Raw genomic sequence first — 17283 nt, 5'->3', positions numbered from 1 at the left:
TACTTTATAAAATCTAGGTTGAATTGAAGAATTTGTTGAGGGTTTCAACATGATATACATTAACTTATCAAAAGAATGCCAAACTTTGGCATGGGCATTTCTGAGGTATGGGTCTCTCTTTTGACTTCCTAGTCATGTTGCTTAAGAATTTCTTGTCCAAGGTGTTGATATATTATGGGCTATATCATGAGTTAGCCTTGACATATTTCATTCCTCTTAATCTTAGTCTTGCCTCTATACACACCTAAGGAATTTAATAACTCTTCAATTTTCTAAATAGCCATCTAAGGTCAAAATAACACTTTGGAAAATATGAAACTATTAGAATAAGTGCATCAAATAAAATTCAACATTTTATAATACAAGAAGTCAATGGATTTTGTGTATTGCACCTTGTAAAAATGAGCCATGGTGTACTAGAATTTAATTAGGTCAATATAAGTATTCTTAAAACTCATCATTCTCACTAGGTACTTTTAATCAAAGTTTAAATTTTCAATGTAGAACTTTTCTTTTTGACTTTAGTTCCTTCCACTTCCATTTTCTCTCTAACAAATGAGTATTATCAAATTGAATTTCCAATTGATACATTTGACACTCAATAGCAATACTTGTGCATCGCTTGAATGAGAAAGAGTTACTAGATCCCTATGGATTAATAGAAAAGGTACAACCTTCGTATCATTCTAACTTGACATGGACAAGATCATAGGCTTTATCTTACTATGAGATATGTTTGCTATCATATTTTATATTGCCTCATAGCTTTGTATCATAAGCTATCTACATTTCTTCCATTGACAAACTTTTAAAGATATTTATAAGAACCTCATTCAATGCAGCAAGGGGAAGTGCTTGATACCAAGGGCCTCTCAAAATAGCAAGTAGATGCTTGCATTTTAAGAATGTCTTTAGAAGCTCAAACCACAAGTCCTTTCCTTAGCCTTTAACATCATATAAAACAATTCTTAAAACATGCTTAGACAATATTTAGTGGTATATGAAATTAAGATTATCTACAAGAGATTACTAACCTCGAATTTTGCATGTGTCTTATGCTCCATCATCCATTCATAGTGATAGCATCAATAGTAGGCAATGTTTTCTTTCCTTGTAGCCCATGTAAATTTGCTTGTGTAGTTGCAAATTTTCCTTTTTTACGTCATTTTCCTTCTCCATTTTCTTAAAAGCTACTTTCAATTATACACTACCAACCTTTATAGATGTTTTCTTTACACTTTCTCTACTCTATCACTTGTTCATTATGTGGGAAATTGTCTTTACGTTGCTTGAGTTCTTCTTTAAAGTACTTTATTTTCTTGACCTTGCAGTGCTTTTTGAAATACGAAACCTTATGAACTGCGATAAACATTGATGAGTATTATATCACATTGGTTGATAATATTGATGGATGTGAATATTGTGATTTGAACATTTGTAATTACATAGTAGACCTTGTTTACCATTCTCAACATAAGTGAGCAATAAAGAAGTAGAATTTTAAAATTTGGATTTCGTCTACTACTAGGGTCATTTGGATATGAGCAATCAACAACACAAAGATCAATATCTCTCTTTCCCTTTGAATGATATTGAAAAAGTGGTATTGTATCTAGGCTGCATTTATTATAAGGGATCTTTGTAATAGCATATTTCTCATTTGCACAAACATGTAAATCCGCTTTTCTCTTACAGCTTGTTATGTCTATTAATGACTCCATTAGGCAATGTAGGATGGAGAGTAAATTGTTTAAATGGATTTTCTAAATGCAATCTTGGTTTACAAAGACAAGTGGCAAAATAGAGCATTAAAAAGCTCATTGAACATATAATATTGTTGGGTATATTTAGATATCTTTAACAACTATTCTTTGGAAGGGATTTAAAAAAGTCAATATTTGGGGTCGAAATTAATTGATCTTGCTAATGTGGCACCTAGGAGAAGTGGTGGAGCATCAAGTAGTTATGTAATTGCGTATAGTGTCCTAGATGTGTGGTTTGGAGATATTCTAATGTAAAATAAAGTGTAAAAAATGGGTGTTTTAATATGTAATATAATGCGGCACCTTTTTAGATAACAACTCTTTTTTTGTGAGAACTTTAAAAAAGGCATTTCTTGGGGGCAAAAATTAATTTCATTTTCCAATATGGCACTTTTGAATGAGTGGTGGAGTTATGTAACTCCTCAAGTGGAATCCAAGAATGTAGGGGAAAACTAGAGCACGAATAAGCATGCTATCATGACCATGGAAGAGAGACTAATCAAACTTTAAGATCTATTCCAAGTTTGTTCCCATAAATAATCAATAGATCTATCCATTGCCATATTGCAAAGATGTATAGGTAAACCTTATAAAGGTCTTGACATTGAAATGTCATGAGCACTCTTACCTCCACTCAAAATGGCTAAGATCTTGCTACTTGCAACATGGTCTTAGTTCTTCCAAAGTAATGAATGTAATGATAGTGAAAATGATCAATTTGGCCCTTTTCTAATACATGAAGACATTATAGAATACATGCACCAATTGTCGTCCAAGAAATAATATGAACAAGGTAGGGTATTAGTCTAAGCATAGAAACATTTGATCATCCAAAATTTAGAATTATGGACTAGTTAGTCTACTTGTCTCTTTTTGAACTCAATGAATATGATAAAATTTTCATTTGTAAAGAACTTGCCCTTGTAGTCAAGATGTTGACATTCCTTCCTTTGAGAAATCGACTAGTATAATTTTGCTTTGTTGAGCCTTATTACTATGAGAATATGTAGCAAAAAGGAAAGCGAACAAGGAGAGTAGATAAAAAGAGAACACAAAGTGAGAGAAGGAATGATCCAATTGCAACGGTTGAAGGATACAAAGTTGCAACAGTCCACACCAACACGCAATTGTACGTGTCAATGTGGGTGTAAGATTGTAGCAAGGGGGATGAGAGCATGATGAGGGCTAGCTGATCACAAAGGATCAATGATGGATAATGAGAGAGGAAAAGCCATTTATATTTAGGAAAACTCAAGCCCACATTTGGTAATAAAGTGGCCATACCCAAAATATGGGCACCCAACATAACCTACAATGCACAAAAAGAGATGCACTAATGTGCCCTCAATCTAAAGTACCTAAAGCACATAAAATGATGGGCAAAGACAATGCCATAGCTCCTAATGTTCTCAATTGACTAAGATTGAGGCTCAAGCAAGACATGAGGCTGACAACTGCATAACCTTAAAGAGACCATTCATTGAGAGCTTTATATCATGTGATAATAGAGATAAGATTATTTTCTTCTCTAGCAATGACCACTCTAAAGATGCTCTCTAGTTTCTCTTGGCACAATAACCCTAGAGAATTGTGCATTTACTATTCACTCTAACCTTGGAGAACTCCATTTTAAATATCCTAAACATATTAGGTCCTTAAGTTCATTTTTTTGGCCCAAAAATGCTATAAATAGCAAGAATCACATGAGATGATATAATTCAAGATAACATGGCTTACCAAAAAAATCGCTACTACTATTTTCACAAAAAATTTAGCCTCAATGACTGTCACCAAAGTACCAATAAACCAAAAACTTTCCAATCAAAACCACCACACAGGTAAAACTTAATCAAGTTTATTGCTATCTAGTACATAATTTACCACTATAAGCAATGTGATTGCAAAGTTACTTGCATAGTTGCTATACTACAACTCACACCAAATAGATCTATGGTTGAGTTGCATTATGATCCTTGATTGTAAATGATGGCCATTGGCCATGTATCTTATATGATTTTCTTGAAGATTCATTTTCTACTTTCAAAGCATGCTACCTATGTAGTGAGGGTATTATAAACACCTTAAACAACCTCAAAAGCAATTGACCCCTCATACGAGGAATAAATGTAAAAAACTTTCCAAGAATCAATCTTTTTGCAACAATCTATCCACAAATACCTTTAGTTTTGATGAAACTATTAAATGAGAGCTTAATTAAATAACTTTGCTTGTGAAAACAAGTCCATGACATATATTCACAATTGATTGGAATGCATGTAATCAACAACTCACAAACATGTCTAATCATTCTCCATAATGTTTTGTAGTTCAAAGTGATATCCATATTTGGATTCACTTTGATTGAAGGGAGATGTCAATTCTTTTAAGCAAGAGGCTATGTAGAAGATGATACTTGAGATTGTCAATGTTGGATTTTGTGTTACTCAAGAGAATCTTTGCCATAGGAAACAAAATCCACATTTGGTAGATGCGAGTTCAACAACTTATAAGACAACTATTAGCAATTTTGTACATGTTTACCCATGTTAATGCAAAAGAATAACATTGAAAAATAAAACTTCTTATACACATCATATCATGCAAAAAAAAATAGATGGGACCAAAAAACCCATAAATTAAGTGAGGATAAAAGCAAACCATGATCTTATACACTACTCGCAAACATGTTTAGGCCATCTAATTATTTCATGCAAGTTAAAACACTTCCTTTCGTACAAAATGCCCACAAGAATAACAACTTAAATTTTTTTCTACACAGTGAATTCCAAGAGAATATCTAAAGTCATCTAACAATATCCAATGTCTAGTAGTTGATTCTCAATTAAGAAACTATGATTCCATATATTTTGAAGGATTAAGTGAAGCACCAACATCCTTTTGAACTTGGTATATCTTTCACCAAAATATACATGAACTAAATGCGCACATTATCTCAAAATTAATATTGCAAGTACACCCACTTAACCATTGACATGCAATCAAATGACCATCGAGCACATCATTTAACCAAGGGAACAATGTTGTGAAAATGTATTTATGATTCATTGATGGAGAGAGAGAAAAGCACTAATCGAACCTCAATTGGGGTAAACCATGCATACATCACAAAGAAGCAAAACAAACAATACGTGGAAATTTCCATTTACCAAAAACCTCCAATAACACTAGTAAAATGATGTGAATACAAACATGTAAAGTTTCCCAATAGGCCTAGGTAAGATTTACACTGAGTATATTTGCAACATAAGATGTCATAGGCATAAGATGTGGACCACACTATTACTAAGCATGTATCGCTTCCTATCATTATTTATAAAGATTTTGAGATTGTACACTTCCCTAGTCTCTAAACACATTTGTGGTTGAGGCAATGCATATAACATAATAAGACGACCACAATTTGCACTAAAATTTACTATCATGAATTTTGGATGGAGTCATGCGTTTTGATTTTTACTTTCCATCTCTATTTCATAACGAAAAATATAATGAAAAAGCGTGCAGCATTGCCCCTTGTGATTTCTTCCCCGCCCCTGGAAGCAAGGATTACTTTATTTGCCAGAAGAAAGCCGAACGCCCCGCCCCGCCCAACAAAGAGTCTAAACCGTCATAATCCTACAAAATACAAAATATTCGGCCATTCCTTTCACCGGTTCTTCTCGCAAAAGTTCAGAATTGATAGTCTCTTTGTTGCAAACCTTCTTCTACAACAGCGTCGGAACCGCCGGTTTTGATGGTAATGCAAACAACAAAGGCATCACCAACCAACAAGCAAGCTCCAGTCTACAGTAGATAGCAACTGGGGCCCTTCATACCTACAGATGCTTGCTTGTGTCAAGGTCACTAACCTACGCAAGCGTTGATCTACGCATCCTTTAAGGCGCTGTGCCCTTTCTGTACTACAATGCATCACTCTTTACACAACAAAATGCATTCACATAACAGTAGTAGTAGTAGTAGTAGTTTTTTAAATATAAATTTAATAAATGGCTGACAAGTGCACATTACAGGACCAGTTTTTGTGCTGATTTTGATAGACAAGAAAAGAATCAAGCGCCTTAAAAGAAAGAGAAAGAAACAGCCTACGAAGTGCTAGTAAGGAAGGAGTAATTTTCCCCTCGAGAACAAGCTACCACTACAGCAGGCGTGCTAACGAATGACAAGGGGAATGCTCCAACACACGACACACCTCATGCCCTTTTCTTTTTGGAAGAGTGGTGTTATGCTATGTATCATAATCTCACGAGTATTTGTAGTATTACTTTTTGTCTTGGTTTTCAGAATGAGTTGCAAAAAGTGTCCTAAAAGACCTCAAAGAGCAACCCACAGTTGCTTTCCCTTACTTTGTTTTCAGAGTAGCTAAAGAGTTCGGTGCATTACTTCTTGTATGGTTTTTCAGGATGGATGGCAAAAAGTGTCCAAACTTACTGCTTGGATCTTCAGGGTTGTATTTGCAAAGCAGTCATTTCACCCCATTCAATGTATGCTGACTTCCACATTCAAGTTTTACAATATACATACGTACATTGAATACATTCATTTCTGACATGATGCATGCCATAAAACATGCTCAGACAGCTCATCCAAGTGTCTCACACTATTGTTACAAGATGCACATCAGTAATCTTCTGCTCGATTCTTGTTGATGTTTAAGCAAGGTTTGAACACATCTAGTGATTAAGCAATGGCTATTCTTTCAAGTCTTACTTCAAATGGCACTGTAGCTGATGATGCTCAACTGCCTTGGGTTTCAGACTCATCAAGAACTTTCGACTTACTACAATTGCCAATGGAACAACTGCTATCTCCTTTTTCATCTGGAGAATGCAAATAACAGCCATCATTAGTGTAAAGGCGAGTTTCCTTTTTATCCTGATAGCTGATGACCTTAAATTTCAGTTTCCTTCAGGACACATTCGAGATTTCAATTTCTTTATCTGACCTGAGACGCGGAGAGGTTTAGCAGTGTAACAAACTCTCCCAAAAATCCAGCCAACTAAACTCAAGTTGTATTTCATCACACGACTACAAGATTGGGAAACTTGAACTTGATGAGGAAACATTATAAGGCAACTATGGTGTCTCTTGAAGTAGGCAACTCAAACCAACTATGTACACAAGTTTGGACATCAACTATAACCAGATATCAAGAGCACTATGTGATACCTCTATTTTGAAATATGACTACTGATAAGAGCTTTTTGGTCACACCGTTGGGCAGAGTAATTGAAGTGGATTGTCGGTTGGCATGTGTTGCAAAGTAGGATTGTCAGTTGTTCCTCCATCCAACCTGATGCTTAAGGACTGGGGGTGAATTGATTGTGAAAGTAGTAAACTTCACGGAACAAGCATGAATAATCGTTTTAACATGCTTATCCCACATGTAAGATGGAGAGCTGAAGAAAGGAGAGTAATTTTAGTTGCATATGATTGGTTGATATTCTCTTCACTTTGAACAATGATGAAACTGAAAGTTCACATCACACCTATTCAGCCGTGAGTCTGTGTACCTCTTGAGTTTGTTGTCTTTCCTCTCACAAATAAATTATCAATTTCCATAATCTACAAGACCCCAACAACATCTAGAGTCAAATGTGCATGGGGAAGATTTGAGAGAGAGAGAGAGAGAGAGAGGGAATACACATCATGATATGCACATGCGCAACAAGACGAGTACTAGAGATATCTTTTCCACCTTGGATAGAGGCAGCGGCAAAAGAGGAGGGCTTGACAGCTGCGCTATAGTTTTACCCCTCTTTTGGAGCTGTTGGCAATATCAAAATTGCCCTGAATTTCATTCTTGAGACATTGCGTTTCACCCCAAAATGTTTCACCTTTGGACAAGTCCCAAGTGAAACGCCAAGTGAAACAGTTGAACAAGAGTTGTAACTGACACATTTATACCATGCAACCCCTTTCGTGTCAATAAATGATGTCTATCATATATACAGTGTGTTTAAAACTCTCAAAACGGCACAAAAAACCAATTGTTTTCACGTAAACATGTTGTTTCAATCAGCCATTTCACTGTGGGTGTTTTGCGTTTCAGTGCCAACAAAATGTTTTTCATGGTTACAATGTCCGTGCTACAATTTAAGAGACCATTCAGGGCAACCTTTTGGGAGTGGTTTCAAGGACCCTATTTGCTGTTTGTTGTAAACAGCAGCATGTACCGTTAATTTGCTGCTTCACAAAGGGTTGCAAGTGGGGTTTTGTACTCTACTTGCAATGCATACTTTTTATAATATTGACATGGAGTTCCTCAACAACACACGAGTGATGGTATGGAAAAAGACACTGGATTCAGACGTGCAATCCCAGATTGAGCATTTTCATGATCATGCACAAGGAGATGAAGTAGGCAAGCACTGCAAGCTAGTGGTCGATACTTTGGGCTCAAGCATTCTCGAGGTCCGTTAGCCAAGCTCTTGTCCTCAACAAGAGAGGATCAATGCATTTGAGTCTATGCTTGCTTAAGCTAATAGCCTAATGATTGAATATATTCATGCAAATGAAGGGCAAGCAACTAGTTTACTAGATGGAGAACATGCAGTGGCAATTCTGGGGACATATTGTGTTGCAGCAAATTGCAGCCTTCCATGAGAGGACTACCATCTTCTATTTCACATGCCAGAATCCACTCGTTGCCCATATCTGAGCGTGGCTTGATACACTATTTTGCGTCAAGATTTGCGTAAGGATACTAGCTCCTCTTGTTGAGGAGATTTATAATGGGCCCAAAGGGTTCTTTGAAATCCTCTTTTGCACCTCAAACACTCATGCTCAAATCATGCAGCACATTCCTTTGTTTTTGGACAAACAAGTAGTCCATGTTGTTCCACAGTGACCCATGGAGAAATTCCAAGATATTTAGAGGCAAGCTTGTCCCATTTGGATGGAAGTGGTAAACTTTCCTTCGCAACTTTGGCGAATCCTTCCTCTAGTCTTACACTGATTGGGACAAGTCTTGATGGAGCCTTGCTTGGCATCTTGAAGTAGAAATAGGACCTACCTATTATGGAATATAGGCGAACCTTGTCCCATCAAAATATGTTTTGAGGCTCTTGTTTTACAAGCCTTGGTTTATGAGTTGAAATGGGGAACATTTGTTGGGCATTGTTTTAGGTATGGCTAGTTGGATCAATTCATCTTAGAATGCAACAAAGATTTTGACGCACCAAATTATTGAGTGGGTTCTCAGATAGAGGTGCCTATGCAAGTGCATGAGCCTTAGGTTTTATCTCAGCAACAATATGTGTCCACTCTTGGGCCTATGATGCTAGGCCTCAAGGTGAGCCCCGTCTTACTTCTTAGGAACAAGCTCCAAAGGAAGCTCCTTGGGTGTCTATATTGAATCATCATACTTGTCAAGAATCCCATTCAACTCCAATGATTCCACCCCCAACCAATGTTACTCACATAAGACAAAGGATTTTATTTTAAGACTTAATCGTCTGAAACGCCACACGTGGTTGTGACTAATAAAAGTACTTCAAATTCTACCTTGTGGTTAGATGCTCAAGGAGATTTGTGAATGCCATTCAAAGTGAGATGGAGAGGTTCAAGGCAAGCAAGTCTACAAATGCAAAAGGGACAGCATTGCAACAATAGTTTTAACTTGCTTGCATATTATGAAGCTAGCATTATCAAATATAAAGGGTGTTCCATCCAATAGTAGGCACTACAAGATGTGGAGGACTATTTTTGTTAATATTGGGATGTATAATATGCAGTGGAACACAAGCAATACTTGATGGCTAATGCCATCTATGTATATAAGGATTATATTATTTTCTTCAATGATTATACTTCTCATAGATCTAGGGTTATGTTGGCTATTCACTCTTCATTGCAATCTTCATTACTTTGTCGAGATGTTCAAGGCAAATTCATGATAGTGGGAATTATCTATGAGGGTGAGGTTCTATGGTTGGTGGGAATGTATGCATATGCTACATCATCATCAACTTTGGGAGGACATACAATGCCTCTCTATGGCTTGTCAAGGGTTTGTGATGGGTGACTTCAATACTTGCGAGCAATCATTGCTCACAACTTCGCCTCATTCTCTGATCGATGCTCCAAAGCGCTAGGCTTGAGATGCTTTAAACTTGAAGATTGGGTTCTCACCATATATGTGCACTACACCAATGCACTTATGCTATATTGCCATAGGGATTATCCCACCCTTCCGTACAAGTTTGAATGCTTCTTGTATGGCAGCTATATTAGACACTAGACATGTAGAGTTAATGGATATGATTGTTGGTGCTGTTGTTTCTCCCTTGTCCAATGTGTGAGATGGAGAGAGGATTGAAGCTCACCTGAGAGTGCAGTAGACAATGTGGAGAGTGAAGTACGACACCCAATGCAATAGATTGAAAGAGTGTAATCTAAAAGTACAAAGTACAACCCTTAAACCTTAGGATTATAGGGGATATTCACACCTGAACACGATAAGTGCCCGTAAGTGTGTGACATGAGCACATACTAAACAAGACAATAAGCCTGGGAAAAAAAACCTCTCGTACTAAGAGTAAAAAGTACCCCAGTGTCCCACCTGATCACTGACACTTCTCTGTGAGCGTAGGCGTAAGTGAAAACCCAACAAACTCCCTAGAGTGAAGAGTGATCAAAAGTACAAGGATCATCCACCACCAAAGGAGATAAAATTTAAAGCATTGCGAAATGCTTCAAATTTGTTACCATGAAGAGCTTTGGTAAAGATTTCTGTCACATTACTAGTGGTAGGACAATAGACAAGGCTTATATCACCTGCATGTAGCCTCTCTAACAAAGTGATAATGTATCTCAATGTGTTTCATGCGTGCATGAAACACTGGGTTCGGTGCCACTGCAATGGCACTCTGATTGTCAATGAACAAAGGAGTAGGCTCCATAACAAATACATCTAGATCAGCTAGCAAGCGTCTAAGCCACACGCATTCAACTGTGGTAGTGAAAGTTGGCTTGTATTCAGCTTCACATGATGATGTGGCAACAGTGGACTGTTTCTTACTAAGCCAAGATATGCAAGATGAGCCAAGAAAGAAACAATTGCTACTAGTGGAGTGACATGAATTGTAATCACCAACCCAATCAAAATCACTGTAAGCATGTAACTGTAGTGGTTCCCCTTGGCATAAAGCAATCCAAGAAATCTAGTACCCTGTAAGTAATGAAAGACACGCTTAACAGCTTGCCAATGTGATATGTGTGGCTGATGCATATATCTGCTCAGGGCTGAAACTGCAAACTGTATATCCAACCTAGTGTAGCATAGGTAAATAAGACATCCAACTATTGGAGCGTATGTGTGTATATCAAACAAATCACTGCCATCATGTAATGCCAGCTTTAGTCTAGGTTCCATTGATGCACAGATTGGCTTGTAATCTTGTAAGCCAAACTTCTCAAGAAGTTTACCAATGTATCTTGACTGTGATAAACCAATACCTGTAGCATCATGCATGAATTGAATGCCCAAGTAATAATGCAAAGACCCCAAGTCTAACATTTCAAAAGTTTGCTGCAAATTTTGTTTGAAAGCTGAAATCTAATCTGTGTGTGTCCTTGTAAGCAAAAGATCATCAACATATAGGCAAATGATCAGCATGGATCCCCCCTCTTTAGATACGTAAAGGGTAGACTCAAATGAGCTGTTTATAAACCCTTGGCTGAATACAAAAGCATCTATCTTTGCATACGAAGCTCTAGAAACTTGTTAAGCGCAAAAAAGTCCTAAATCAATAAAAAAGACGCACAAAAAAAAGCACAAGTCAATACTTTTATAAAAAAGCGCAAAACACATCATGATTTATTTTAAGAGTGTCGAGCCATACAAATTGTAAAGGTAGATGGGCGGTAAGAAAGAAGCTAGGAAGATAGGACAATGGAAAAAAAAAAGCCTAGGCCACAGCCGGCCATGTAAAAAGGAGATGGATGCCCATGGAATTTTAGGGCATGTATATAAAGTTCAAAAAGTGAATGAGAGCTCATTCTTTGGTGTGTGGCAAAGTAAACTCTCATTCTTCTCTTCTCCTCTTCCTTGCTTGCTTGTGTGTGCTTGAGAGAGGAAGTGTGAGTGTGAGGGGGAGTGAGTGTGTGAGGGTGAGGGATCAAGGAGGTGAAGCTCTCCACCATCTTTTCTCTTCCTCTTCTCTTCTCTTCTCTTCTCTTGCGTGCAGCTATGGAGGATGAAGCATGGAAGTGAAGGCTTGAGAATTCTTGAGCTTACATCAAGAATCGTGGAGCTATCGAAGTGCTTGAGAGAGAGCAACTCAATCGGACATCAAGGTAAGCTCACTACACTCGTAGAGAGGGATAGCACGTCGGCTATGTGAGAGGTAGCCATTAGTGCTCGTTTGAAACACTTAAACAATAAGAGGTCTATGGATCTTAGCGGTTAAGCTTGAGCTCGCCTCTACACACACACCTAGGAACTTAGACACACTCTTAGGGCTAAGTAAGTACAGATGCATCACATACAACCAAATAATCACAACAATTGGTACCCAACTAGATCATAAACTAGACCGAATTGCCAGTTGACTTTCACACTAGTTTAAATGTACACTTAACTAGGATCTCAATGAACTTAAAAAGTTCTCAACTTAGAATCTCACTCAAATTGGAGAAAATATGGCATAGATACAAGTCATTCAAACACTACAAGTAGGTAACAAGGAACTAATTGCATGATATCATCTAGCTTAGCCCACAGTCACCACAACACAATTGTCATTAAGATGTATTCAATATACCTAACCTATGAGACTTTTGGCACTCTTTCCTAACCAAATGGCAGACATGTTCACATGGCCCAAGTGCCAATGGGAACACATAACACCGTTACAGCTGTAGAACTGAGATTGAAACTCCTCAAGCATAATGGGGATGGCTTTATAGACTTCCTCCTTGAATTTGGGACAGACTGAGAGCATTTTATATGTGGACTGTTTAGAAACTTACGAATGAAGCTCTCTTTGATGGAATTCTCGTTAATCTGGTTTCTAGCCTGAAACTTGACAATTAGTGGCAATTAATAACCCAAAGCTAAAGAAAAAGGTCAAGAAGAGGATCAAGAACAAACTATACAGCCCTTGGACTCAATAACTGAAGGAATTGGAATGCTCCAATCTCCCCCCGCGCCCCCCCCCCCCCCCATACCTAGGGTAGAAAGCAAGACTTGGAGAAAATCTGTTCAAATTCAAGAATGCACTACTCAAGCTACATGACTAAATAAAGCCTGTGTTAGTATTATGCCCTAGCTACTCTGATAACTAAGCCTACATTAGAAAAGAAGAACATATCTGTCAGCTTTTGGTCAACAGCCAAACTCTACTCCATTTTTTAGTAAAATCCCTTTCATTTTTACTTTCACTATAGCACTTTAAAGTTTCCTACACTCCAAAAAAGTGCATGTCATCAAATATGCTACATTATTTCTTTTGTTGGAGTTAGCAATGACGACGCACCCTTCATCATCTATTTGATGGGCTGGTGAGATATGCATTTAGATGAGTGTTGACCAATCCATGTAACAGTAGGCAGTGATCATAGTATCAAAATGTGGATGCTTCCAGTAATGTTATTGATACATTAGAATTAAGGCTCTTGAACAAGCACAAGCTATCGTCTCATTTGCACTTGGACAATGGATACATTCGGATCCATAAGGACTGATTGAGGAGACAGCATCAAAGCTAACAGCTAATAAGTGAGGCCCCTTCAAAAACCAGCTCATTATAGTGATGTCTAAGTTGGAACAGCCTTTTCGTCTTTCTGGATTCATCAATCCCTCTTAATGACAAGGGCCAAATCCCCCTTGTCCAACCACAAGGCTTCACTCATTTATTAACCCTTGAACTCAAGAAATTGGCCTCACCTCCTAGTATTTAGTTGTAACTGCTACAAATAATTCTTTCTTACTATGTCTATATTTTGATGCTGTTTCTCTGAGCTATCTAGATGCTACTGTCCAAACACCAATACTAAGAATCAGATTGAAGAGTGTGTATCAAGAAAAGTACCTCCATGCATACACTCACAACCTTCCAGCACCCTATTCAAGGCATCCAGCATTTCTTCATGTTCAAGGTTTGCACTTATGCAGTCTCTTTCTTCTTTGGCCAACTCTACCTGCTTCTTTAATTGATTCTGTTCATATTTCCAGACCTTGATGAGAGCATCCCTTTTTCTCTCCATCTTCTGCATAGCCTGTCCCCCCTCAATATATAAGGGAACAATGTGGCAGTTATGTCACATGTTGCAAGGAGAAATCAAAGAAGTTGAAAGAATGTATCCATTTAGTGCCAAAAGACCATGTACACATATTCATGCATTGATGAACATACAAAGAGGGGGGAGCAGAGAGACCTGTTGTCTTTTCTTGGATGATGACCTGTCTACATGCAACTGATCCTTCTCATGCATGAGCTCTTCGAGTTCCTCCATTTCTGCCGCTATGTCTCTTTCAAGCCTCATTTCCCAAATATACTTGTCCAGAGCCTTTTGTGCCCTATCACACAAGGCTACTGTCTTACACTCCCCCTTACACATAAAACCCCAATATATCAAGCTTCAAGATACAAGAATCATTCAGAGGAATAGTATCCAAACTAGGAGGGCTTACTCCTCCTTTTTTATGTCTTTTTCTAAACCTTCAAACTGGTCGCGCACTTCTCTGATTTCTTTCAGCCATAATAGCCTTTCTTTTCGTAGTTGCTTCTCAATCTCTTCAAGCTGAGTCCTGAGCTTCTCATTTCCAGCTGCTCCAAGTGAATGGTATTTCTGCAGGTCCTGCTGGAACTTTATATCCATTTCCTTCAGCTGCACGTTTGTTTAAAATCAAATGTGTCAATACATTTTGACATTACTGGTTGTCCTCTGCATAAACCCTCAACCTTATCCCAGGAAACAACAAGGTATAAATATATAGAAAAACTATGTTCTGAGAAGATTGGCTGTCCTTGCATAGTACATACAAATGATATGTTTTTGGGCATGCTTGGTTGTCCTCTACATGTGTTCATCAGAGGACTAGTAAAAACCTTGTAATCTTTAGATCTTGCATAATTGTTGGAAAAAGTAGGAGGAGAAGGTATTCAACCTTCCTTGACTTCTGGAACGGCCATTTGTAAGCGAATGTACAATAGTCACTGCCAGATGCAAAGCTCTTGGCCCACTTCCTCATGACGGTATCAACACTGCTTGTTTCTCTGATTTCTTTTAATGTTGACCAAGTTCCCAAAGGATGATGCTGGTCATAGTCAAAGTGAGTACCGGATGTGCTTGGGCAACTCACTGGACAACTGCCTTTGTCATCATTTTCTTTCTTCCAACTGTCACTTTGCTCAGCTTCAAGATTTGATTTCTTCAGAGCACCATCTTTTTGGATTGAATGTTCATGGCCAGGACTTCCTGATGAGCTGTGCACTTTCTCAATCCGGAATTTCACCCAGTCATCTACTTTAGGAGATTTTTCAAGAAGCTCGGCCAGCTTTTTGGCATCCACCAGACCGACTTCTGCGGCAGGAAAGACCATGACATTTCGCTTACCACCATTACCCCTCTTGTAAACAGCTAAGACTTCCTCTATTTCCATATCCTTCAAGTTCTCTGGAACCTCAACACCTTGAAGCCCTTTCCAACGTCTGAGTGATCCATCAAATGTCAAGCCCCCATTTTCTACTAGAAGTATAGGAGGCCAAGCCATTGTCTCTGCTGGCATAGAAGCAAATCTTTCATTTCTAAGAACCTCCTCCAATGCCCTGTGATAACCTTTATGCTGAAGGGGATAACTCTTCCAGAACTTTTGTGCATGGATTAGAAGGGGACCCCAACCGCGTACTTGTGTGAGGTCACGACACACTGCGCACGCAATCTTGAGCTCCCTGAGCTTCTCTAACTCCGGGTGCTCCTTGTAAAGTTTCACGAGCTGTTTAACCACAGGGAGCAATGTCTGGTATGACCGCTCTGCAATGTAGGAATCGGTCCCTTCTTCGAAGTAGATGGGAGAGAGATCCACATTCAGGCTTTGATCAGGCCTGGACTCAAAGATGGAGGCGATGCTGGTATGTTGATCATGACCTCTACGACTCGAAAGGAGTCGCTTGCGGGTGTGATCTCCCCTCATGCTATGGCGAGAAGAGGCACCACGCCCGACTGGCTTGATGAGAAGAAACGCGCATGAAAAGCTTTGCGGCTTCTGCGCTATGGCAGCTTTTTTTTTTCCCTTTACATGACGCTCTGGAAATTGCGGGGCCAAGGGTCAACGACCCTAACACGGCCGAGCGCCGACGGGAGGTGATGGAAGCTGTTGTGCACAGAAACCATCCACCACTTCAAATTGAGTGCATTCGGGCAGGCAGACACGGAGACAGGAGAGAGAGAGAGAGAGAGAGAGAGAGAGAGAGAGAGATTATATATATAACCTGCTTACCACATCTAGCGCAAACCGGTAGCTGTGAGTTATGTTGTTGTTTGTTTTTTGGTCGAAGGGGCGCCACCATAATAACCTCCAATTGTGATTCGTCGCATTTGAATTTTGCGGGAAGTCACCGCATTGCCTGATCCATAAGATAATTAATTCGCTCATACTTTTTTCTTTTCTCTTTTCCCACATCTCTCTTCCTCTTTTCCTTTTTTCCTCTTTTTTTTTCTTTTTTTATTTTTTCTCTCTCTTCTCCCTCTCCTTTCTTTGTTTCTCTCTCCTCTTTTTTTTCTCTTTTTACATTTTTTCTTTTCTTTTTCTTTTAAATTTTATTTTTTCTCTCTCTATATAATTTTCTCTATGTTTAAATTCTTTCTTTTTTTAATTATTTTTTCTCTCCTTTTTTCTCTTTGTCTCTCTTCTTTTTTTTTCTCTCTCTGAAATTGTATATTTCCTCTCTCTATAATTCTTTCTCTCTGTTCCCCCTCTCTCTCCCTCCATCTCTTTTTCTTCTTTTTTTCTCTTTGTATATTTCTCTCTCTCTCTTTGCTTATTTTAATTTCAAAAATTTAAATTAAATATGTTTAATTTAAGAGAGAGAAAACCTAAGTCTTACACATGAGAGAGAGGGGGGAGTGGGAGAAGAAAAATGTTAATTAAAAAAAAACTATTCTCTTTCCTCTTTTCCCCCCTCCTCTCTTCATCTTCTTCTTTTTATCCTTCTTCTTCTTCTTATTCTTCTTCTCTCTCTCTCTCTCTCTCTCTCTCTCTCTCTCAAAGTGTGTGAAAAACTATGTTCGAAAAAAATTTAATTATAAAATATTTAATTTAAAAAAGTTTAATCTAAGAGAGAGAGAGAGAGAGCCTAGGCCCTACACATGAGATAGAGAGGGGGGAGGGGGAAAAGAAAGAGAGAGATTATAAGTGAGAGAGAGAGGAGGGGGTTTTAATTTAAAAAATGGAGGTGAAGGGGGGGGGGGAGGCTTTAATGAAAAAATTGAGGGGGAAGAGAAAATGAGAGATTACACGTGAGAAAGAGGGGAGGGGAGGGGGTTTTGAAAAAAT

The 17283-nt window shown here is 38.3% G+C and overlaps 1 protein-coding gene across 4 annotated transcripts; it reads right to left on the bottom strand.

Annotated features, from left to right (window-relative positions):
- Positions 1–6090: 6090 nt before the first annotated feature.
- Positions 6091–16315, bottom strand: LOC148011067 (uncharacterized). Of its 4 annotated transcripts, XM_087671718.1 has the most exons (6): positions 16228–16315; positions 14896–16101; positions 14419–14615; positions 14163–14304; positions 13817–14003; positions 6091–6601 (listed from the first exon to the last, which is right to left on the bottom strand). In XM_087671718.1, exons 2-6 carry the CDS (start codon positions 15919–15921, stop codon positions 6519–6521), a joined length of 1635 nt encoding a protein of 544 aa, XP_087527844.1. In that variant the 5' UTR covers positions 15922–16101; positions 16228–16315; the 3' UTR covers positions 6091–6518. The 4 variants fall into 4 exon arrangements, with proteins under 4 accessions (XP_087527844.1, XP_087527843.1, XP_087527845.1 ...); XM_087671717.1 differs by lacking the exon at positions 16228–16315 and having other exon boundaries at positions 14896–16182; XM_087671719.1 differs by lacking the exons at positions 6091–6601; positions 16228–16315 and adding an exon at positions 7101–7346 and having other exon boundaries at positions 14896–16183.
- Positions 16316–17283: the final 968 nt, after the last annotated feature.

Source organism: Lygodium microphyllum, chromosome 29, assembly GCF_053477565.2.
Source record: "Lygodium microphyllum isolate KBCC chromosome 29, Lygodium_microphyllum_v1.1.10, whole genome shotgun sequence".
Lineage (NCBI taxonomy): Eukaryota > Viridiplantae > Streptophyta > Polypodiopsida > Schizaeales > Lygodiaceae > Lygodium > Lygodium microphyllum.
Note: the sequence above shows the minus strand (reverse complement) of the source record. Positions and strands in the feature narration are given on the sequence as shown.